This window comes from Epinephelus fuscoguttatus, linkage group LG14, assembly GCF_011397635.1.
Source record: "Epinephelus fuscoguttatus linkage group LG14, E.fuscoguttatus.final_Chr_v1".
NCBI classification, from domain to species: domain Eukaryota; kingdom Metazoa; phylum Chordata; class Actinopteri; order Perciformes; family Serranidae; genus Epinephelus; species Epinephelus fuscoguttatus.
In genome coordinates, this window is record NC_064765.1 from 4,347,051 (window position 1) to 4,372,674 (window position 25,624).

Consider the following 25,624-nt stretch of genomic DNA (forward strand, 5'->3'; position numbering starts at 1 on the left):
CACACCGTCCTCAGTGTTGAGCGTCAGTTTGAAGCTTCACGTCACCAGCTTCCATTGAAATTGACTTGTAGCCTGTTGCTGTGTGTGTCGCCCATAGTGACAACACAGCATTAAAGGTCACCTTTAAAATACAGTTTACACTACAATCACACAAACGCCAGCCGGAGTGTACATACATGACTATAGAGCCAGTGTACCTGAACACACACGCACAGAAACACCTTCAGTAAACACGCAGCTTTATTTATTAATACAGCAACACGTCAGCCTCCAGACTTTCACTGCAGTCTGACAACTGTAGCTTTAAAACAGAGACATCAGACCTTTTTGGCCGTCAGTGGCTTAGTGGTAGAGCAGGCGCCCCATGTACAAGGCTGTTGCTGCAGCGGCCCAGGTTCGAGTCCAGCCTGTGGCCCTTTGCTGCATGTCACTCCCTCTCTCTCTCCCCCTTTCACACTTAACTGTCCTGTCCATTAAAGGTAAAAATGCCCAAAAAAATATCTTTAAAAAAAAGAGAGACATCAGACCTTTTTAAATCAACACATGGACTGAAAATCTGTCAATTAAAGAACGTCTCAAGTCCTGCAGAGCTCAGGACAGAATTATTAAAACAAGTTAAACTACATCACAATTCTTCACTCCTTCAGAAACAGACTTTCAAATCATTTTTGATCAATTAATCTTTGATGCTACGGCGTGTTCTCATGTCTCCTGCATCAGATTTCAACCTAAACATCAACATGGAGGCACTGCTGTTCACACTTATAACATCACTGCAGGGTGACACACCTCTGACTGTTTGTGGACACAACACACACACACACACACACACACACTCATGCCATCATGTCGTATGATGATCACAGGACAGTGACACACCTCCTGCTGCAGCTGGCTCCTCTCATGTTAACCTGATTATATCAGCCTGGATTAAATACTGAGTCAGCTGGTTTTAATGCATCGCCCTCCTCATCTAACTGAGCTGCTCTCATACCAAACACACACACCAAAATTAAATCTGTCTTCAGCAGAAACTTCTTCTCAAACACTAAAAATATCCACAACTCTCCCTGCACGACTGCGCTGGAGAAAAATAAATATATTAGAGTTCAAAAAAGAAAAGACAGCAACTGCTGAAATACAAAAAAAGTTAAATTTAAACCTACGTTAGATTTGTTTTTAGAGTGTCGGCAAGTGGGACATGATGATGATGAAGTGATCAGATCTGATCATATTGTTCCAGTTACAGCTGATCGATGATGAAAGATGTTGAGCTTCTTTGTTTTATATGTGTGACGTATGTTTTGTTTGGTCGTCAGGTATTGTGAGTTCTTATTCTGTGGATGCAGGACGTCGATATGATGCAGATTGTATATATTGGGAAATCAAAAAAAAAAAAAAAAAAAAAGACGTTTGTTGGTGGGTTCAACATGTGGAAACTAGTGTCACGTAGCCAGACCTATATCTACAGCACTGTGCCAGCACTTGAGAAAGATCTGAGAAAAAACACTGACTTGTTTTGTTTCTCTAAACCAATCACAGTTGTCCTGGGTGGCGCTAAGCCCAGGATGCAGTGATGATGCCCTTGCGAAACAGCGTCATGGGGGAACACACACAGTGACAGGGCTAAGTGTTAGCATCACATGGCTAACGTTATCTAATGGTTGGAGTTGAGCCGTTTCAGTATCGGTGTGGTATGTTTGATGGGACCGTTTAAAGGCTCAGTGTTTGATGGTCGCCCTGCTGCTGTGTTTGCTCACACTGTTATGCTCATACTGTGTTTTATGAGGACCCAGACGAAGGCCACAAGCTGAAACATTTAACAATTAAGTTTCCCTTTTTTTCTACCAGTGTTGCTGGAGTTTTGACCTCGCCATGCAAAGCAGGATTTACTGTGGTTGTGCAGAATCAGCTGCGCTGGGAAGTGTTCCAGCCTGAAATTGTCCCTTCATGAATAAATGATGTCTAAAGGTGCCTCATGGTGTCGGCTCTGAGAGGAGGAACAGCTTCTCTCCTCAGCTTCACGTTACACATGCAGGTTCAGGTGTTTGTCCCTGGAGATGTGACGATGCTGTGTCAGTTAATGAGTGAACCAGTGGTAAATACATTTCCTGCAGAGCTACGAGGCTCATTCCGGCTGAACGCAGACAGAAAACTCTCCTGCAGGGTTTAATAACTGACGACTGATTACTTAACTTGTTCCACTTCCCGTTCAAAGGGAAACACCTTCAGTCTAACAATACTACTTCCTCTCAGTGCTGAAACTCACTGTATTTACGTCTTGGAAAAAATGTGTTCAGAGTTCAACAGAGGAAACCTGAGGTAAATGAATGGGGGCTGGTTAGAAATGCAGGAAAAACACATAATTCCTAAAACACTCCAAACTGCTTCACTACAGGCAGTCCACACTACAAACAGGAGACTTACAGTCTCTCACTGAAGAACGGCAAAGAGAGCCAGACAAAATGTTTCTGCAAACCACAGATCCGTTACATTTGTACATAATTATGTAGAGGATATGTTGAAACTTCATATTTCAACACTGCTGTGGCTAATGTGGTCAAATCACTTTGTTATGGTTAAGAAAATATCTTATTTTGGCTGAAAATACCCAGTTTAGAGGCGCAATCCCTGCTGGAAACACAGTGATGTCTTTTTCTTGGCACCACCACAGCTGGCAAACAGCACCAGGCCACTAAAAACACCCACATTTGGTGCCCAAATATCTGTCAGAAACACAGCAATGACTCCCTAATCACAACTGGTTTTGTTGTTTATTTGTCTTGAACAGTGATCTGCAGCTTGGCAGGTGTCACTCCATCCACCATCCCCTCCACCTCCAGATGACAAAGGCAGCTTATATACTACGTCACTTTAGAAACACTGATATGTAGGGGTGGGAATCTGCAGGCACCTCACGATTCGACTCTATTACGATTCAGAGGGTAATGATTCGATAATAAAATGATTATCAATGCATCAAAATGTTTGATTGTTTGGTTAAGGCTGCAGCGTGTGTTGGTCAGCTGGTTTACATGCCGATCGCTGCTCCTCTTGTTAATGTTAGTCTCTGGGTGATGGTGTAAGGAAGTATTTACAACATACTTCATTTTCACCTCGCAGATGGAATTATTTAGACATTAAATTCAAACAAGCTGTAACCGCTGTCTTTTGTGAAGATGAATTAATACAAGTTAACTTCAGCTTGTCCGCGCTGTAGACTGTCCGGGTGCTACACTGACTTTGCAGTTGAGTTCCACTTCTTTTGTTCTGTCAACATCATGTCGTCTGCATCACAATGCATCCGAGAATTGATGTAATGTGTTAGTGGATTTGCAACATGTTCTTCTGGCTGTGGGGCTGTCACTATCACCGTAAAACCTTCTCATGTATATCTGGGCTTTAACTAAATTTCTAAATATTGCTAGCAAATCTGGTGAGAGGAAGCTGTCACTAATATGACATCACTGCTTACTAGTGTAGAAGTTTTTAATTCAGCCAGGAGTAAGCAACCCGCAGCTTCGGAGCCACATGCGGCTCTTTAGCCTCCTTCCATCAGTGTCAATTTTGCTGACAAAAAATTTATGTCAATGACCTTTTTTGCATGACGAAAACAAGACGATGACAAGCTAAAAATAGATACTGATGATAAAAACTAAGTCAAAATCTATGTTTCATTTTCGCTGACTAGGCAAGACATGGTGAAAATGTTCGTGGTGGACTAACGGACATTAAAAGTCGAGAACGGCCATGCTTGTAATTTTCTTCAAATGCCAAATGAGCGACAGGCTGGTAAACTCCAGTAAATAGTCTGCGCCAGGATGTTTAACTAGCTGCTAAATGGCAGTGGAGCTAGCAGCCACTGGCTGCCTGACTTCCCAGCTTCACCCCGCAGGACTCCACTCAGTCTGGACTGTCTCAGGAAGGTTTGTGGGTTGATGGTGTTTGACAGGCAGGTAGGAGGCTCAGTTATCTGTGAGTGTAGCTGTGCTGTAAGTAACCAGTCTGAACTCAGATCAGTTTTCTCTGACAGAGATGAAAGTTTAGTTTGAATCACCAACTCTGTGAGAGGACACCAGTTTAAACCTCCAGACTAACATGTTGCACATGAAGAGAGAATTCAGGCGTTAATGAAGTTACAGAAAATAAACTTTGCAGTCGTATTCTTTCTGTAGAACAGTGATGTCACGCTGGTCACTGAGTTCATTTACTGGAGCAGGACTGAAGAAAACCAGTGAAACCAGAGACCAGGACTGGGCTGGATGAACTGGAGTGGGTGGGACAGAGGAGGACAGAGTCCAGTGATGAAGGGAGGGATAACTGGCTGAAAGCCCAGGAGGACGAGCTGTCACATTTAAGAAGTTAAGTTAGGCTCAGATTCAACAGTGACTCAATGAAACACTGAGATTTAAACCCCAGAAGAAGAAGAGAGGAGAAAAAGAAGAGAAGGGAGATGAAAAGAGGTCAAGTGAAAAGTGAATAGACTGGAAGGGAGGAGAAGTGAAATGAAATGCAGCGAAGAAGAGTGAGAAGAAAAAGAACAAAAAATCGAAAAGTGAAGTGAAGGTGGGAAAATTAGGTGAAAAGTAATTAAGTCAAGGAAAGACAGAACTGGGTAAAAGTGAAGTGGAGAAAAATGAAGTGAAAAAAAGAGAAATAATCAGGGGAAAAAGGATTATGATTACAAACTAACCTCCTGAGACTTCAGCTTTCATTTGATTTGTATCTTTAATGTCTCCTAGCTCTATTTGGGATGAGAAGGGAGTAACAAGTATAAAAAACTAATCATTGTCTTTGAACAGTAAATCGTTTCTTAAAACTAGAATTACTTCCTGGCGGTTTGATGCCTCTGCGAATCACTCAAGTTGAAGTTACACATTACATCCATGTCAGTGAAAACATGGATGCTTCACACAGTATCTGACCAAATGTCTCCTCTTCTGTTCCTGAGATACGCTGCTGCGTAATGGACAGAACACTATATCCTCCTGAGACCTGAACTATTGTTTGGTAGGCATTTTTAATTTCTCCTAGCTATATGGGATCAGTAGGACATGAAAGAGTAAAAAAAAAAAAAGTCCTAATGCCCTTAAACGAGTACTTCCTAATTAACAGTGTCTTAGCTTGTTACTGCTGCTAAAATTGGTCAAATTTGTTGCTGTATCAAACTACGAACATTATTAATCATAAATAAACATATCTCAAACATAAAATGTGATCAGGTTTTGGACCTTGTTCACTTTTGTGTTGCTGCAGACTAGGGCATTAACAGAAAAGTCGATTTGTCGACGTGTCGACGTCAGTGGCACAAGTCGACACCCCCCGGGAGGAGTCGACAAGTTGTGTGTTTTTTCCCTCTCTCTCTCTCTGTGTGTGCTTGTGTACGGAATGCAATCGCTGCCTCTGATTGGCTTAAGGCCCGAACATACTCGTGCGGAACGTAAGCGGAACAGACTCCGCGGAGGTCCGTGTGGACTCAAAGCAGACGTCTGCAGGCCCTGTGCGTGCAAAGCTCAGATTTTACCACCGCGCGGACTCCGCTCCGCGCACCAGTGACTGTTCGGCATGTATTTTTCACATCGCGGGGATTTTTCACGGACATTTTTACAGGAAACTACAACGCAGAAGTGCGCTCGATTATGAAAGCCCAACTGACTAGTACGCCCGAGTATGTTCGGGCCTGAGAGTGACAGACACACATCACATGTGTGGAGATACTTCACTTTCCTCCGCCGTGTCAATGTGATGACATCAAATGACTTGTCGACTCGACTTAGACTTTACTGACAGATAAGTCGACCTGAAAAAAATCTAAATTGTTAATGCCCTACTGCAGACTGACTTGGCAGAGATGGCTGCCATCTTGTTTTTACATGGATTTGTGTATTTTGGTCTTACTACCACTAGATGGCACAAGAAAGTGTCCACAAACGAGGACAACAGGTCTAAATTTAGAAGAATGAAGTTTACGGTCAAGAAACTAAAGTTTACGGTCAGACTAAAGTTGACCTTTGACCTTTTGGACATAAAAGGTCACTTCATCACTATAAGCTTTTGGACTTTTGTGAGAATGTTTGCCATAATCACTGTATGAACTCATGCAGTTTGGCCAAAAACATGTTTTGTGAGGTCACAGTGACCTTGATCCTGGACTGACAAATTCTAATCAGTTTATTGTTCAGTCCAAGTGGACATTTTTTTTTATAAATGTAGAGAAATTCCCTCTAGGTGTTCTTGAGATATTGCCTTCACAAAATTGAGACAGTCACAAAGTAACAGTGACCTTGACCTTTGACCACCAAAATCTAATCAGTTCACATTTGTGCCAAGTTTGAAAATATTCCCTCATGGCGTTCTTGAGATATCGCGTTCAGGAGAATGGGACAGATGGAAGGAAGGAAACAATGTCTGGGGTGGAGGCATGAAAAACTATGTCCTCACATGAGGTCAATGGGTTTATTTTTAATAGCGTGTAACAATAAATAAAACTGATATTTGCAGTAAATTACTGGCGGCTGGTTGCATTACTTTTACAGTAAATTACTGTAACAACTCAGTAGCCAGTAGGTCAAAAGCTGAAAGGGTGGGACATTCTTGTGGACTGACCGACCAGCAGAACACACACCAGAGCTGCTGGCTGCAGCTAATAAACTCCATATTTACTGACCAGGTTTGTATGAATGTGTCTTCTATTTCTGATGAGGCAGAATTCAAACAGACAAACATCCCAGATATTCCTTAAGTCATTAACCCAAGTGATGTCACTGCATGAAATTAAATAAAGACATAAAGTTTCCCTCCTTGTTCGCCATGAAGCGTGACGCTGCAGACAGACTCCACCCTCTGATGGAGGCAGCAGACCAGGCTGAACTTTTCTGACCACATCAGCCAACCGGGCAAACAGCAGCAGCTCCACCCTGCAGACGATCTGCAGCCAAACATGCAACAGCAACGTTTCCATGAAACATATTTTTAAAAAGCCTCCATACGGCTCAGAGGCTCGACTGCTGACACATGAAGGAACAACATGGATGCTCAAGTCAGTGTTTGTGTTTTTTACTTTCACCAGACATTGGTTTCACATGAAGCTGGTAGCCTCTGCAGTTGTGCTGAGTAAAGGCCCCTAATTTTATTCCTTTATATCCTCCATTATGAAGAAAGAACATTCTTTGCTAGCTTGATGCTAATGGCAGTACTCAGCGGGTTGATAAAGTGCCTCTGCTGTTTCACACCATCATTTTTCCTTTTAATTCTGTGTGGTAACGTCCCTAGAGGAAGTATCCCTGGGGTGCTGCTGCCGTACAGTCGTCTACAGCAGCATATCGCTCTGTGTTCCTACTGGTCAAAGTGACGGCTGCTAGACTTTCTAGACTTTCTGTCAGGAGGTCGTGAGGTGTCTCAGACGCAGCGTTGGTTTCACTACAAGAGATGAAACGAAGAATTACTGTACACCGTTCATGAGCCGAGACTCATTGTTGAGGTGGAGAAATATCTCAAGCTAAACGACTCTCAATCCCATCATTATAGAGAAAATAGCCAAAAAGATACGTCTTGGCAAGTCACAGCTCTGGAGATCGGCTCTTCAGGTGAGAAATCGAGTTTCATTAGAGGATGTCCACACATGATTTGAAGCTAACGCAGATGTGGAGGACATACAGATCTTTCAGTAGAAGTAATAATAACTCTGCGTGGTCGTCTGTTAACGGGCTGCAGGGCGACGTGTCCGGTGTGTGCTAGGAAAGGCACTTTTCGTGCGTCACATGACAGGCTGTGGCGACGCCTGTGTTTTCAGCTTTAGTCTCAAAGGAAACTGCACCAACATGTCAACATTTTGGGTTTGAAGCCGTACATAGAGATGGGCTGAAAAACAGACGAGGTAACATGTGAACACAGCAGGAAAAAGTCTCTCATTACGTTCAATATGTTCCTCAGGAGCAGCTGCAGAGTCAAGTGTGAGACCTGGTGACAAAACTCGGTATAAACAGGTCCTTTGCTTGGCTTAATATGAACAGCCGTCATGTATGGTCTCATGTTTCCTGGTGAATAAGTTGATAAAAGTAATCTCCTGTTGATCACCTAATAGATAAATAGTTTCAGCATTACTCGATGATGAACGGGAAGGAGGATTTGTCTCAGCTTTATTATTGCAGAATAATTCCACTGATAAACTATGATTTCAATCATGATTCATGAACTCTGATCGGAAAAACTTAAACTGAGCGTGACGATATGACGCAAGTGTGACAAAACACGCTGAACTCACACGGCTAACACACGCACGTTCTTCTGCAGCAAATCACACGTGCAGTCTGACGAAACAAACATGGAGGTCGACACCTCGACACACAGGTGGTCAGATCACACATGTGAACTGTAAATCAGCTGCAGAACACACACATGTGCACTTCAACATGTCGACGGTGTCCAGACTGCTGAATATGACTGAATGTGTGTGTGTGTCAGAGCAGTAGCTGTGATCTCACTGAACCTTCAGCGTCTGTATGGTGGAGTTTAATCTGTCAGTGGTGCTGCTGACGTCAGCCTGCCTCTGTGCGTGTGTGTGTGTGTGTGTGTGTGTGTGTGTGTGTGTGTGTTGAATGTCTTCAGGAGGAATTTAGCCTCAGCTGAGCGGCTCTCTAAATGTTTCCAGATGGAGGGAACGCCCCGCTGCAGCTTCCTGTGGCCCTCAGTCCCTCCCTCTAATCCTCCCTCCATCCACCCCTCCACCCGTCCAACTGAGGTCTTTAACTGATGCTGTCATCCAGGCTGACTCAATACAAGAGCAACAGGGACACAGAGCAGCAGGAGACAGTATATAATGTCTATAGAGAACAAGAGGAACATACCATAAAGAAACCAGAATTACCACCTCACAGTTGTTGCTATAGTTTATGTCTATGTCTGTCCACACTCATATGTAGCCATGACAGAAAGAAACAATAAACAACAAATTCTAAAACATGGATGCTTCACTTGGTCATTTTGGTCCATATTGACATGATGACATCACACAGTTGATCCATGATGAGAATCTCCCGTTCCAGCACATCCCAAAGGTGCTCTATTGGACTGAGATCTGGTGACTGTGGAGGCCATTGGAGTACAGTGAACTCATTGTCATGTTTGAGATGATGTGAGCTTTGTGACATGGTGCGTTATCCTGCTGGAAGTAGCCATCAGAAGATGGGTACACTGTGGTCATAAAGGGATGGACACGCTCAGCAACAATACTCAGGTAGGCTGTGGTGTTTAAACCATGCTCAGTTGGTACTAAGAAAATCTCCCCCACACCATTACACCACCAGCAGCAGCAGCAGCCTGAAGCGTTGATACAAGGCAGGATGGATCCATGCTTCCATCTGAATGTGGTTTTTCCAATCTTCTATTGTCCAGTTTTGGTGAGAAAACCCGTGTGAATTGTAGCCTCAGTTTCCTGTTGTTAGCTGACAGGAGTGGCACCTGGTGTGGTCTTCTGCTGCTGTAGCCCATCTGCTTCAAGGTTGGACAAGGTGTTGTTGCTTCAGAGATGCTCTTCTGCACACCTTGGTTGGAACCAGTGCTTATTTGACTTCCTGTTGCCTTTCTATCATCTTGAACCAGTCTGGCCATTCTCCTCTGACCTCTGGCATCAACAAGGCATTTTGGCTCACTGGATATTTTCTCTTTTTGGGACCATCCTCTGTAAACCCTAGAGATGGTTGTGCTGAAAATCCCAGTAAACACTCAGACCAGCCCGTCTGGCACCAACAACCATGCCACGTTCAAAGTCACTTCAATCACCTTTCTTCATCATTCTGATGCTCAGTTTGAACTTCAGCAGCTCGTCTTCACCATGTCTACATGACTAAATTCTGCCACGTGATTGGCTGATTAGCTATTTGCATTAACAAGCAGTTGAACAGGTGTACCAAGGAAGTGGCTAGTGAGTGTATATAGCCTACCGTTGGGTTATTCATGCATTAGCTCTGTCTTAAGGTATGTTCTGCTTTTTTCATTATGAATTTATTTAACATTTAATACACATGCACTGAAGTGAAAAACACTGTTTTTATTTCTGTAAAATAGTTATTATTGAAAGACAGAGGAGAAATAAACAACTGATAACAAACAAACACTGTAAAAAGTTGCATTTTTCTGCTTACTGCCTCCTGATCCCAAATGTTCCCTCCAAAAGAAATGTGTATTTGAAGATCCAGCTGTCATCGAGCTCACAGATCTCTTTCTCTGCCAGATTTGTAACAACTTCTCTTCTACAGCAGATGGATCTTTGTCTCTGCTTCCTCCCGAGGGCTGTCTTCAGTTTTCTACCTCCTCAACAGCACATCAGAACATCCAACACAGTGAAGAGTTAAACTCTTAAACTCCAGGAGGACCCCCTTCGTAATGGCTCAGCGAGGACTAACAGGACTGTTTCCCACAGAACACCACGCTGTACATTTGAGATATTTGACTTTAACTGTTTGGCTCTAAAGTCTCATTTAAAACCTCCAGGAAAGAGTCCAAACTGTAGGAGCTGATAAAAAACACTGATCCCACAAAGCTAACCAACAATGTTTCTGTTCTGTGGAAGTTTTCAGATACACAGGACAAAACTAACTGCTGAATTTAAACACTAAAGATGCAGTTCTACTAATGGCCACTAGATGCTTTCTCCAAAAAAGAGCCTTGAATTACCCCCTCATGGTTGTATGCCTCATTGAACCAGTCATTTTTCCCTGACAGTTTCCATCCATGTCTCTAAAAACATGCACACCTTCACCCCAACAGCACAGAAGATCTGTACAATCAAGATTAGAGTCACCAATTCAGTATCTGACCAAACGTCTCCCCTTCTGTTCCTGAAGAAAAGTGTTTTATGAAGAACAGTATGAGGTCACAATGAAGATGACCTTTGACCTTTTGGATATAAAATGTCATCACATCATTACTAAATGCTGTTACACATTTGTGGAAAATTTTTGTCATAATCATGTGTATGAATTCTTGCGGTCAGGCCATGGTCACAGTGACCTTGAACTTTGACCTTCGACAACCAAATCCTGATCTGTTTATTCTTGAGTTCAAGTGGACGTTTGTGCCAAATTCGAAGAAATTCTCTCAAGGCCTTCTTGAGATATCGGGTTTACAAAGCTGAGACGGAAGCAAGGTTACAGTGACCTTGACCTTTGACGATCAAATTCTTATCAGTTCATTGTTGAGTCCAAGTGAACGTTTTTGCCAAATTTGATGAAATTCTTTATAGCTGTTCTTGAGATATTACATCCACAAGAATGAGACTGACAAGGTCACAGTGACCTTGATCTTTGACCACCAAATTCTAAGCAGATCACACTTGAGTCGAAGTGGTTGTTTGTGCTAAATTTGAGGACATTCCCTCGAGGTGCTCTTGAGATATCGCGTTCACAAGAATGATACTGACGCCTCAGATAGGACGTTGAATAATGGCCAGAAAAGTGTTTATTGCATTACATTATGATGTCACAGTGAAGCTGACCTTTGACCTTTTGGATAAAAAATGTTCATCATTTTATCCTGTTAGACATCTGTGTGACATTTTGTCATAATTAGCGTAAGAGTAATTTAATAATATAATAAAAACTCAGAGAGCATTTTAAGAGCACACATAAAGTGCCTGTCTATGAGATATAAAATGTCTGCAGTATTATCAAGGAACAGTCTATTTTCCTGGAGAGATTCTTACAGTTACTCTACACTCAGACAAAACTGCTGAATTCCTTTGAGATGATACTAAAGGACAGTTCATTGGAATGTGTGAATATTGCAACCTCAGCAGCTGACTGAGCTTCTCTTTCCTGAGAAATAAAACTGAAGTTGACAGAGAAAGTTCTTTTTTTAATATTGAAAACTCTTCAGCCGTGGATCAGCTTGCAACTGAACATGTAGCCCATGCACTGAAGTCCCCTGTTATTTCTGCTGCATGTGTTTTTCCACAGCAGGGCAGGTAAAGGAAGTTTACCTGTTGGAGGTGAGCTGTTTGCAGAGGTGCAGTAAGAGCCTGTTGTCTGCAGCTCTTCATCAACATCTCACTGTGGCTGTTTCTGATTTTACCCTTCTCCTCGCTGTATTATTAGACTTGCCTTTATTGAAGAAAAGCTGCTAGCAAAGTTCTGCTAATTCCTCTAATTTCCTGTAGATTCTTCACAATAAAAGTCCCATTATTCTGTTATGTAAAAACTTTAATTGTGAAGCAGCAAAATAAGGAAATGTTGAGTTTTCGAGTAGCAACTTCACAGAACTTCTAATCCGGCTGATAACCTTTCTCTCTCCTGCAGACAGAGGGGAGGAGAGTCTCACAACACACACAGCTTGTTCAGGTGGGTCATTGGGGATTGGTTGTGGTTGGCGAGACGTCACCGCTACCTGCTTGAGGGCGGGCGGCCTGATTTTTGGACCCCGCAGTATTGTACAGATGCTACTGCAGTAACTTCATCCATCTCACAGACTGATTTAGCGTAGTTTGTGCAACATACAGACCGATGTGTCACTGAAGACCAATGAAGAGACAGATTAAACAGAGGAGCAGCTCTGTGTCTCTCTGAGTGTTGATGGAGAAACTGTGAGTACGCACCGATCCTCATCATCAGTTACTACAGATGTGTAATTGTTTGATTCTCTGCAGCGTTTCTCTGATAACTGCTGTCGATCAGTTTCTCTGGTTTCAGATCTGCATTTGTAAATAGTGGTGGTTAAACATCCGCAGCAGTGAATCATCAGAGGAAACAGACAGAGATAAAACAGGAACCAGGAGAAAAGAGGGATTTACAATTTCACAAAAACGTTTTGCTGTGGAAACCCCCCCCCCCCCCCACACACACACATCAGGTCTGGTTTGTCCTGAGGAAAGTTTATGGAGTCATCACAATTACTTGAGGGGTTCATCCTCTGCAGAGCACGAACGAGATCAGGACGTAATGATGTAAACTTTAAATCTACTGACTGAGAAGAGACCTTTCCTTCAGTGTACTTTACTCTTTGAAAGTGGGGAGGGGGGACTTTCCCCTGTCATGTTGTGAAAATTATATTTTTGTCCCTTTCACTTCTCACAGTTTCAGTTTTACTCACTAAAATTCACCTAACAGTGTTTTGCGACAGTCAAGCTTTCTGAACAAATAGGTTTGACCAGCAGCAGTTAGTGATTCACAGACTTTTGATGACCTCATTTATTAGTGGGGTTATTTTGGGCTGTATGCAGAGCTGGATGTTCGAGCTGCTGCTGTGTTAGCTCGTACTAACTGGGCGAACTTTCTCGGAGGAGAGCGGCTCCACTGACAGTGGGGACAGAAAGTTTGCTGATCCAGTGGTTGGGACAGTCCGAGATCAATCCCAGCACAGAAAGGATTGTGTTCACGTATTGTTTGATTGGAGACATTTTGAAGGACGTGGCAAATCAACTCCGACTGGCTGCGTTAGACAGATCAGATCCTGAGAGAGTCTGGGCTTTTCTGAGGCGCGTTCACAAGTTGTTTTCAAAGCATGCATGCCTTATTGCATGAAGCAAATCTTGGTCAAAGCTTGCCATTGTCAGCGTGTAGGTTGCAGCTCAGAGGCTGATGTCGACATAGCAAAGGGCTTTTGAAAACGGTAACATGCAGACAGTAGAAAGGAGGAAGAATGGCGGCCTAAAAAGCCGACAAATTTCAAGTTTATAGTCACACTTTACATCCGGTGAGTCAGACTACCTCTCTCTATAACGTGTCAGAGCGGCTCCCTGATCTGTCAGGATGCTGTGACCTCTGACCTCTGCTGCCACTCGGTCTCCGGTGTTTAAACTGAAACTCTGACTAATGAATGAATAAACAGCGGTTTGGATCCCAGCGGGCCAACTGCGCTCTGACTTCATACAATATGAGGAAGTGAAAGAATCTCAAGGACTATTACACAACGACACAGTGGGGCAGCAGCTTAGTCAGCTGACACACACACACACACACACACACACACACACAGAGTTCATTACCTCTGCTGATTCGCTGTTTCTCTCCTGACAGGATACCAGGCGTGTCGATGATGCTGATGCTCTGAAGAACCTGATTGTTCATCTGAGAGCAGATGAACCTGAAAACACACACACACACACACACACACACACACACACACACACAGGAGACAGTGATACAGACTGTTAATTTGCTTATTTCAGGTTTCTGTTTTACAACCTTGATTTTCACTGTTATTGAGTTTTATTAACAGCTGTGTCCAGCAAAGTGATTTTTTTTCCTGCGGCTAGTGGTTTTAGTCAACAAAAACTGCAAAGACAAACCGTCACATTTTACACGTGTAAGTGCTGAACGACAACAACAATGGAAGAGAAATCTATTGATGTACTGTCTAAGTATTACAGGGTGTCTACAGATAAAACCAAGATAAATTTAAGACTTTCAAAGGACCTGTATTTTAATATATGTTTCCTTTCATAAACCCACACAGACTGGCGGGTCTGCCATCTCTCCCTCCATGCTTCAGCCATCCCCTAGTCAATAAAAACATAATTTAATTAGGAATTAAAGACGTTAGCTGTATCAAAAGGACCCCTGTCTCACTTCCTGGTTTCCATGAAGGCAGAAGAGCTGCTCAAGTTCTGGTGAGCTGTTTAATTTCTGGTAAATTAATTACATAATATTAGTATCGGGTGTGTCTCAACCATGACGTGTCAAATCCGTAGCCCTTCTAAATCCAAACTACACAAGGATTACGGTTTAAGAATGAGTATAGGCAACTTTTTGTTGACTCTGTACGACGTCAGATCTCTGACACCCATCATGTGTGCTATTAAAGAAAAAATTCACTGGGAGGTTGACCCATCACAACCTTAAACAGTCAAGACTTTGTTCTTTTAAAATATATTTTCCAGCCGAGTTGAAGATGTAAAAATTAAAATCAGATTCTCAAGAATGGGCGACAAACTACCTCTGAACTTTATTAACTCTAAACTTTGATCCAGGAGATCATCGTCATCCTGTAGAGTCTGATACAGAGGCATCAGTATTAAATTGAGTCTGTTTCATAATTGGTTAAAAACATTTGTCGTGGCTTAAAATAGCGATCCGCTTCCATGTTTTGATACAGTTGGTCTTTCTACCTTAAGCGTACTGTACCAGAGTACACATGAACCGTATTCAAGACCATCTTTTCAAGTGGACTCAGCAGACCGTGCCCAGGCACAGTTCACAGTGCTCACACTGAAAAACAAACTATTTTTTTGAGTACAGACTAAAACGACTATCTGATGATGTCCGAGCGTGTGTGAGACCTTCCCATCACCTCGTCATAAATATAAAGTTTAAAGTTAAATTTAGCCGACAGACTGCAGCAGCGGGAAAAAACAAAAGTGCCACGGCGACACGTGGTGACGCACACACACTTCCCCCTGGAAACAATAACTTACTGTGGTTCCTCCATCACACCGGGTGGAGATGGGATTCCTGGTTAAAGGAATGTCTCAACTACACACGCCCAATGACACACACACACATATTTAAACACACTCTAACACACACTTTTTTTAGGGTCGACTGTCCCTCCACTTCCTGCTGCCAATCTTAGAAATATTTCTGGACAGAGGAAATATGTTTGGACCAGAGTGTTTTCAGCTAAATTTAAACCCCCACTACAAAAGCCTGAGTGTGTGTGTTTACATGTCAGTCAGGAGTGGAGGGGTCATTTCCCGGGTTGTGAATGTTTTGAGGAAAGCAGTGACAGGAGTGTGAAGAGCTGCCAGGATTTAAGTGCGTGTGTGAGAGGTTGGACCGAAAAGGGAGTCAGGACGTTTTTCAGACCAACAGCAGCAGTACGTCACAAACATGGCTGCGACTAACGATCATTTTCTTTGGGCACTGTTTGGGTCATGGGTGTAGGTTTCATTCCAACATTGATGGAGGCACATATCAGAGGTCCTGGTGGTCCTCCCCCAGGAAATCTTCAATGTCAAACACTTAGTTGTCATGCTGTGTTCACACTATAAGCAACATAGCAACAGGCTACAATTAATTTTTAATGGAGGCCAGTGACACGCTGCTACAAACCGACACTTATCGCAGCTGATGGGCGTGACGTGCTACAAACCACAGTTGAGCAGGCCTCAACTTTTTCCAGTGCTCTAGCGGCATGGTGAAGTGTCTACCAATAATCTGTTGTATTTCTAGCTATGCTTCTGTTATTTAACTTTTGTTTGTTTTATTTAATGAGAATAAAGTCATAATGTTTCAATAGAAACAATCCACCTGCCATATAGTGCTCTGTGCATTAACTTATTGCTCTGCTGATGTGGGAGTATCCCCTTCAGACAAGTAACCCCATTTGGGACTCTCTGGATGATCAAGCATAATACATGACCGTCCCGTGGGCCTACTGAAAAATAAAATGCACTGATATATACAAAACCAATACGCCAAAACACTTTAATGAAACTGGTAAGGAAAATAACATGAATGCACCTTTGTAGTCGGACCTTAACAGGATCGTTAACGTAGCCTTACCTAGCTCGATTTAAGTTTTATTTGCTGTTATGTTTAAACGTCAACACATTTGCGATTCATGATTTCCTCCATATTCTGATAAAGTATATCACTTCATGAAAGTGAAAGTAAAATACACAGTATAAGACTGTAAAGGTTTGAAACAGGGAACAGTGCAGTAGATTCATTTAACTTAAAATGAATTTAGAGCTGCAAATACCTTAATTTACTTTTAGAAAACTAGAGTGACTGTTTGTAGGAACCGGAAACACAAATTAGACATTTGTGTGAAATGTTGTCAAACTTAGCGTATGAATTCTTAAGTTATGGCTATAAACATGATTTGCGAGGTCACAGTGACCTTGACCTTTGACCTTCAACCACCAATTTCAAATCAGATCATCCTTGTGCACAAGTGAACGTTTGTGCCAAATTTGAAGATATTCCCTCAAAGTGTTCTTGAGTTATCGCTTTCCTGAGAATGAGACAAGGTACAAATTTGACAGACAACCTGAGAAGAAAATGCCTCCGGCCACGGCTGTCACCAGCATGGAAGCATCAAACTAACATATCGTTTATGTTTTCCAGGTGTGTGTGCGTGTGTGTGTGTGTGGTTTACCTGTTGAGGAAGGAGTTTCCAAATGCGTTGAGCTTCCTGAAGGGTTTCTTGGGGTCAACCACCAGAGCGTTGCCAGGAACAACACCCTCGTTCTCGCCATACATCACCGCGATGAAGCCGTCAGTGGTCGGCTCCGGACCGATCCGCATCCCTGGAAAATCCTGCTCCAACAGGTACCTGACGAGAGACAGAGAGATTTAATTCTTTAGCAGCAGTCAGTGTGTCTCCCTGTCTCCCATCACCCCTCACCCTTCACCTCCTCACACATTTCCCACATATCCTTTCATCCCAACATCGACCTCTCGCACTGTTTCCCTCGTTAAAGAAAAGTGAGAAAGGAAGGAAGCGATGGAAGATGGCTGCAGTGTCTCCATCCTCTTGCTTCCTGTTGTCGCAGCAAACATGGACATCAAAGAGAGGAAAACCACCACAGGGAGAGAGGCCATTATTATTATCATAACTCTGTTTACGGTCACACATCATCTCTCGGCACGGTCGACATGTTTCCACTGAGCTGCTGATCCAGGAGGATTTTCACTGATGTTATCAGCTGAGGTCTGGAGAATGATCAGAAGCCTCGGACCACATGCTGCTGGATGTCTGACTGAATACTGTGCTCAGGACTACGGCTGCAACTAGTCGTTTGGTCGACAAACATTACTGCACAGTGAGAAATACCTGAGCCGTAAGTGACTTCATCAAATGTCTTGTGTTGTCCAACCTAAAAATATTTAATCTACTTCAATGTAAGACCAAGGGAAGCAGTTGCTGGTTAATTGTTTGTCCATGGAATAATTGATTAGTTGACTTATCATTGCAGCTCTGGCCGGGACACTATTGTGTCTACATGTAACCGAGCATCACCTAGAAACTAATTTCATTTGATCTGATTGTTGATGATATCCTGAATCCTGAACAAGAATGTTGCCATGGCTCCTGACAGACCACAATGACCTCCACTGTTCATCTGCATCCCTTCACTTGTAGCATAGTCAAAGTTTTTTCTTCAGCTTCAACTTTATGTATCAATATAGAAGCTTTCATACAACCATGAGGCCAAAAACCAAAAATGGACAACAACAAATAAAACATTTTACCAAAAAATTACAACAGTAAAACAACCACATCACAGTCGTATGCCTCTGCGGACCAGTCAAGTTGCAGTTACAGTTACTATGGACTGAGCTACTGCCACCCCAAGTGATAGCCAAAAACACTGTGAGGTCAAATGACCTTGACCTTAGCTCACCAAATTCCAATCAGTTCATTGTTGAGTTCAAACGTACGTTTGCGCCAAAGTTGAAGAAATTCCCTCAAGGCCTTCTTGAGATATCTCATTTACAAGAATGGGATGGACAGACACTACGAAAACATAATGCCTCCGGCCATGGCTATCACCAGCACTGAGGCATGAAAACACAACAATTTGTTTTTTCAGGTGATTATAAACAGCCTACATTCCATTTCTGCCAAAATATGCCCCTAAATCCAACACACTGGTCATTTAAAATACGATAAATAAATCTGGAGATCAGTGGAATTAAATGACTAAATGTTTTTGGTAATTTGGGTGAACTGACCCTTTAAATCAGACTTCATGTTCATGATTAATCAGCATCAGAACATCGGCACCTTTAATAGTCCCAAAGCTGCAGGCTTGATTCAGTTTACAGTCGACTGCTGATGACGTCAGTCTAAAAAAAAAAAAGGTCTGTGACATCACTTCCTGTCAAGTCCAAGGAGGTTAAAAAGAGAAGAAGTCAAAGCATCACATTCATCACACTTATCAGTGGGTGTAACACATGCAGAGTAAAATCTGGTCTGCACCTGCCGAAAGGCTGGTACGCTATTACAGAGCATGGAGATGATTGATTGGCTCCTGGGTTTTTTCGGACCTAATTGTATTGTGGAGTTTTGCACAGCGGCGACCGGATCTTTGCTCTCAAACCACAAAAAAATGTGATGGCACAACAGTCTTCTTCAGTACATTATTCTGTGCTTTCTTTTGATTTTCACATTGGCTAGTCATCCTGTTCAATTTGTCTTCTGATTAAATCGGAACCGTTGAAACAAGCACAGCCTTTATAGACTGAGCTGAGTAGTGATGTGCGGGTTGACCCGTAACCTGCGGGACCCGCAAATGGACCTGCGGGTCAGGCAGCAGTGATCGTCTGTTAAATCGGTCTGTAAATGATATTTTGACATTATTGGCTATTACTGTCATGGCATCCGAAGGTACTGATGCGTTGAGCAGGTGACAGTCCGCGGTCGTTTTCAAAACACACTTGTGTCACGCACTCCAAAAGAAACTTGTTGAAACTTTAAACAATAATTTATTGTACAAAACGGGGGAAACAAACGTTGACAAAAACGGTTCCATAATTCATATTAAATTCAAAAGATAACAAAAAAACAGCTACAAGTTAGAGGGAATAGTGATAAAGTGGTAAAACTTGGCATTGATCCACAGCCTCAGACGGATGCGCTCAAGCGTGCCGTGCATACAAGCTCAGTAGGCTATACTATATTTCACATTTTTAACAATGCAATTTAAAAGTTCTGATTTTTATTGATAACCTACATTTACCAACAACAAACAGACTACATTTAGAACCAAAAAAATATGTAAAGGAAAAAAAAAGTAAATTAAAAAAAACAAAAAAACAAAAAACGAAAATCGAATACCAAATTTTCATAACGAATACCTACCCATAGAAACGAATATTCCAATATCCGAATATTTGGGTACAACCCTAAAAAGCATCTGAACGGACATCGTCCCTTAATTTCCAGCTCCGTCTGCTGTAACCCTCCCACATCACAGCTCCAGTTCCATCACACGTGTGTCGTACTCCAAAGCTCCCCTGGGGTCAAAGAGCGTGTCCCAGCACGTTCTTTGAATAGCTTTGCTGCGACAGCTATAGCAGCATCCTTTCTGTCTCCTGAAGCGACGATGCTGTCTGGATTTTACATAGCAAGAGCTCGTCTTTGGCTTTTATTCTGGCGGGTAGCTTGGGATAACGGGAAAGAATGAGTCCAGATTTTTACCTGCATTAACAGGAGTTTGTCCTAATCTACATCGTATATCCAGATACTGAGTTATGATACGTGTTTCTAGAATCTTTATTGACAAAAGCGTCGATCTGACAGAAGACTAAAGAATAAAACACACAAAAAAAGAGGTTGAAATAAGGAAACCCAAAGGTAAAAGCATAAATAGAGTAATAGATCAGATCCAGGCCATGATCATGTGTTACACGTGTGGACCAATCAGAGACCACACTATGACCCGCTCGCAGCCCTTTAACCGTTAACTCTGCTGGTTTCACTTCACCTACGTCAAACAAGAAGGAGAAGAAGGAAATATGTTGACTCTGCAATTTACTGGCAACTTAATACATTCTTTTCAGTTCCCATGATTCATAGCATTCCTCAGGGCAGGGTGGGGCCTCAGTAGTGGGACACACACACACACACACACACACACACACTGTTACAGCAGCAACAATTACTCTGCAGGTCTCTGTTGGACGTCAACTGATTGCAGGTCAGCTCTGCTGGTCCTGTTTGCTGCCAAAACGTTTGACTGTTTGTACCCGATATGTACACACACACACACACACACACACACACACACACACACACACACACACACACTGCAGACATGAGATAAGCTCAGTGTAACTGCAGTGTGATGACCTCAGCTCAGCCAGTCTGACCATTGATTTCTTTCCTTGCAGGCCACCATACAGTCCACATTCTGTTTTCAAAGACTCAGCTGCAGAGACCTGAGTGAAGCCTGTAAGAGATCAATAATCACAGTCAACGCGTCGTCACCATAATATTTTTGTCAGTTTATATATCAACATGTCATTCAGCACAGAGCCCACACGGCCTGATGCTGCGTTCAATGACACTCGGATACAAAACAGTGTCTAACAGTCCTTTTCAGACACAGAATCTGTGACACTGCTGACTCCATCTGTTAAAGCTTTTATCTTTGCCTCTCAGACAGAGGTGTCTGTCACATAAATGTCTCATGGCTGCTCTCAGACATGACAGGACTCTAATGGGAGGACACGCAAAGGGAATACGCCTTCCTCTCCGAGGCTGAATCCAAGTATCCACCCTCTGAGACCTCGCGGACTGCAGTCACACGTACACAGTGTTCACTGTCATCATGTTAACTCTGCCAGGGCAGAGACTGTGGGAGGAAGGAAGGAATATGCAAACTCCACACCCAAGGGCTCCACCACCCCACGGTTAAAACCAGGAACCCTCTTGCTGTGAGATGACAATGCCACCCACTGCCCCACCGTGCTGCAGGTTCCAAAAACACTCTGTCCAAATCCAAACCACCACAGTCCCAAACGTACTGACAACCTCCCTGTACCCTTCTCTGGATAAGTCAAGAGCTTCAGTGGCATTCTGGTTAGCACTCACCACTTACCCACTTGACAGTGTCCTGTTTTTGGACCTACTCTGGAGAGGGTCCATCTCTGGTGCAGCTTGGTGGAAACGCAAATAAGCCCGGCCAAAAGTGAGAATGGAAAAGGCCCACAGTATTGCATGTGTGCTACAGACTGATGTCACACTGTAGACTAATGAACAGACAGATGAAACAGAGGAGCAGCTCTGTGTCTGATGGAGAAGCTGTGGGTGAGGAGAGATGAACAATGCTATACGTTATGAAATGCAACTTGACCCTATATGGATATAAACCGCTGTCCGTATCTATATCTCACCTGAAAATATATCAATATATCATACATAGTCCTTATATCGCCCAGCCAGATTGATTACAAAAACCTTCTGCTCACCTTCTAAGCCCTCCACAGCCCAGCCCCCACTTATCTCCCCAACGCCCTCCAGCTCCCTGCACTCCTCCTCTGCTGGTCCATCATCACCTCACACCTCAGCACCTTGGGGGCTAGATGCCAAGTGAGCTATGTGATGTTTTGTAACTGAATTAAAATTATATTCATACATTTCTATATAACAATCCAGGCCAGTCTGTAAATGAGGAACGGACCATGACTAAATAAACTAGGTACGACTTACACTGGAGACTGTGTGTCAGCCTATTTTCTTGGCCTACATATTTGGCATTAGGCTGCACAGCTATTAGCACACAAGTCAGCACATTTGGCTTCAGCCCAACTCTCTGGCATGTGTCTGAGTATTTGCATACGGCACAACACGTGCCCTTACATAGTGTTTAGAGGGCGTTACCTACACTAATATGTTTCCTGTAGTGGGATTCATCATTCAGCACACCTGGGTCGGAGCAGATCTGGATGGTGAGAACATTTTGTGCATCTGGTGTTGACGAGAAATTTAAGAAAATGTAGCTGCATGACGCCCGATATTTCACAAGCTCCAAACCTAATCGAGGCCACACAACAACTTTATGAAGGAGCATGAAACACTCTTACAAACTGCGCCAAATGTCTCATTACATCAGTGTTAATGTTGCTTTGACACAAGCAGCCAAACAGGAATATCACCTTAATCATCAACAGTTTAAACTTTAATATCTGCAGTTAATCTGCTTCAGTTTCAACAAGCACAGGCGTTATGGGGCTCTAACTGAGGCTGACGTAGCTCAGAGTTTTGGTTGAGTCACACAAACAGAGTCTGTGCAGGTCACAGCTCGTCTCTGCTGTCGGTGATCCAGCTGAAAACTGGCTGTAACGCAACACTTGAGAGCTGTATGACAGAACAGACATGCAGCTCTGAGTGCTGACACACTGAACACACGTCACCTGTAGCCTTGCACAGCGTGTCCCACAGGTGTCACGAGTTATCAGCAGCTTCAGAACATTGAACACTGCTCCACTGATGATTTCACAGCCAAATTTACCAACGTCTACCTCTTGTGCATTTTAGTTGCAAAGCAAAAGAGCTTTAAACAGGAGGATTCTCATACGAGCTCTGACTATGACTTCTTGTAAAGAGAAACACATTTTGTTTACAGTTATTTAAAACTAAAAGAAGCAAACCTACACATTTAAGAAGCTGGATATGTTTGCCTGTTTAAACACCTCAGTGATTAAGGTTAAACATGTAACGGCCCTAAAAGAAGGTCCTGCCAAACCCCTGTGAAAAATCTGCCTATTTAAGCATTTTAATTATTTGGCAATTTAACATTTACTGTTAAATAGCAGAAACAGATTCAGGGTCCAGTCTTTAGTACGACACACATATTTTATCTATGACTTTTTGTGACATTGTGCTGATGACAGGTGTAGCAACCAGACAAATTAAAAACATGTCGCTGTCTTTTAGCTACTGAACTGCAGGGTGAATTTGATATCAGCCACATTAACTACAACACTGGATCCATTTGTTTGAATATTTCTACTAGGGGTGTGCCATATCATCTCGTTCATGATAATACGGGTATCATTTTTAATATCTTACTATATAATGAGGAAAACTCTGTGTGTGTGTGTGTTCCATGTTTTTCTCCTCACTGACTTGGTCAATCCATGTGAAATTTGGCACAGTGGTAGAGGGTCATGGGAGGATGCCAATGAAGCAATATTACATCAATTGGCCAAAGGGGGGCGCTATAGCAACCAACTGAAATGTCAAACTTTGAATGGGCATATCTCATGCCCCGTATGTCGTAGAGACATGAAACTTTGCGCAGAGATGCCTCTCCTCATGAGGAACACATTTGCCTCAAGAACCCATAACTTCCGCTTATATAGATTTTCCGCCATTTTGAACTTTTTGAAAAACACTTCAAGAAGCAACAGACAGCATTTTTGCCTGAATATATCATTATGAAAATAATGTGGGTTGCACAGGGTGGTATACACAGTAAAATCAGACTATCAGCGTTTACATAGGTTACTTAGTGGCTTTGCAATCTTTGCAATAAGCTTCTGCCACCGGGAACGAATTTTCGTGGAAAAAATCTGCTTTACGGCAGGATATGCGACATGTATTGCCAAACTGGTCGGTCAGCCAATCAGGGACTGGAGCTGGTCCTTATGAGGAGTTGGGCATGAGATAGTTGAGTCAGGAGCACAATGGCCGACGGACAAAGTTTGGAGACAAGTGAAAAACGGGGGCCGGCTGCTGCAGATGTGTCCATCAAGGCTGACACGGCTGTTCACTTTACAAGGATGAACAAATATATCATTAATGTCTTCACTTTGTATTATCCATGACTTTCATTGCACAATTAAAATAACGCTAATAAACACAGTCAATATAGCCTTTATGAGTCTTTTATAATTATGATTTTACTCTCCTGTTGGCACGTAGGACCACTGAGAAATGTAATTGGTGGTAAGTAAGTGCGAGCTCATTAATCGCACTTTTGGAAGCCTCCTTTGTACTGCATCGGCGTATTTGCTAAGGAAACACAGGGCCCGGAGCCGTCGGGCTGTCTGGGTCCACAGAGTCCTGCAAACCTGGCAACTCCACGGTGAATTTCACCGGCTCGTACAGCTCCGAGAGAGCCCAGACCTCCGTACCCAAATCCCGGTCTGCAATTGGCTGCTGCTTTGGCAGCGACGCTGCTCATTTGCATAAAGTTCAGCTTCTCTCAACTTCTACTTGACGCTCTGGTCGCTGGCATCGCGCCGCTCGCTGCAGCCAACGCCCCTGACAGCCTTTGAAGCAAGCGTACATTGAAAATGAATGGCTGCCGGCCTCTTATGACGCTCATGACGCTTTTGGTGTGAATGCACAGTAATGGATCAGTAAGTAACACGGCTAAATGTTAGCTAGACCAGAGAGGACTGTACTGTACTGGCTGCTAGTTCATTCCTAGCTGGCCATCATCGCAAATCGCTGCAACCAGGGAGCGGGTAGCGAGTGTTGGTCAGCTGACATCCTTGTTGCCATTCTACGGCAGCCCTCAGAAAGTGATTACCCCCCGCCACCACCGCAGCTACTGGGCACCCAGCCTCTCCGACCGGGAGAAGTGGAGTAAAATCCTCTCCTCCGCTCCTGTTTGTCTGGTGAACGCCTCTCCTCTGTCAATACACTCTGCCAGCAATTTAATATTATTGATGCCAGTTTTAATATTTGAATCTTTTAGTAGTAAGCCATGTTCTAAGCGGGATAATGTATAGTGAGCCGGTGACTGTTGAAAAAATAACTCTGCTGTGCGTCGGGGTTCCATTCCCCTGTCAGGGAGTTATTTTTCCACAGTCACCGGCTCACTATACATTATCCCTTACGTGTCTACTGTTGTTTGTACTGGTACTGTACATATTGGTATCATTTACTGTGAGCTGTTTGTACTGGTACTGTACATATTGGTATCATTTACTGTGAGCTGTTTGTACTGGTACTGTGCATTCTGCTATAATTATTTGCATTACTATTTGTTTTTTCTTCAGATAAATCTGATAACTGTTGCTCGGTCTCTTTACTCATTTATTTAGTGTCCACACACCTTCTCATTCTACATATACATAGAGGTATACTGGTGGCTTTACAGCCTACATTTTATTGATTATCTCTGATCCTCACGCTCAATCCTATCTGTTGCCTCTTTAAAATCGAT

At 43.0% G+C, this 25,624-nt stretch overlaps 1 protein-coding gene across 1 annotated transcript in view; it reads right to left on the reverse strand.

The window, feature by feature from the left end:
• The window catches only part of ehd4 (EH-domain containing 4), a 52,745-nt gene that overhangs the window by 19,216 nt on the left and 7,905 nt on the right, over positions 1-25,624 (reverse strand). The window contains exons 2-3 of the mRNA XM_049596127.1: positions 17,095-17,271; positions 13,979-14,076 (exon numbers count right to left, since the gene is read on the reverse strand). Of these exons, the coding sequence (XP_049452084.1) occupies positions 13,979-14,076; positions 17,095-17,271 (275 nt within the window). The remainder of the gene's footprint in view (positions 1-13,978; positions 14,077-17,094; positions 17,272-25,624) is intronic.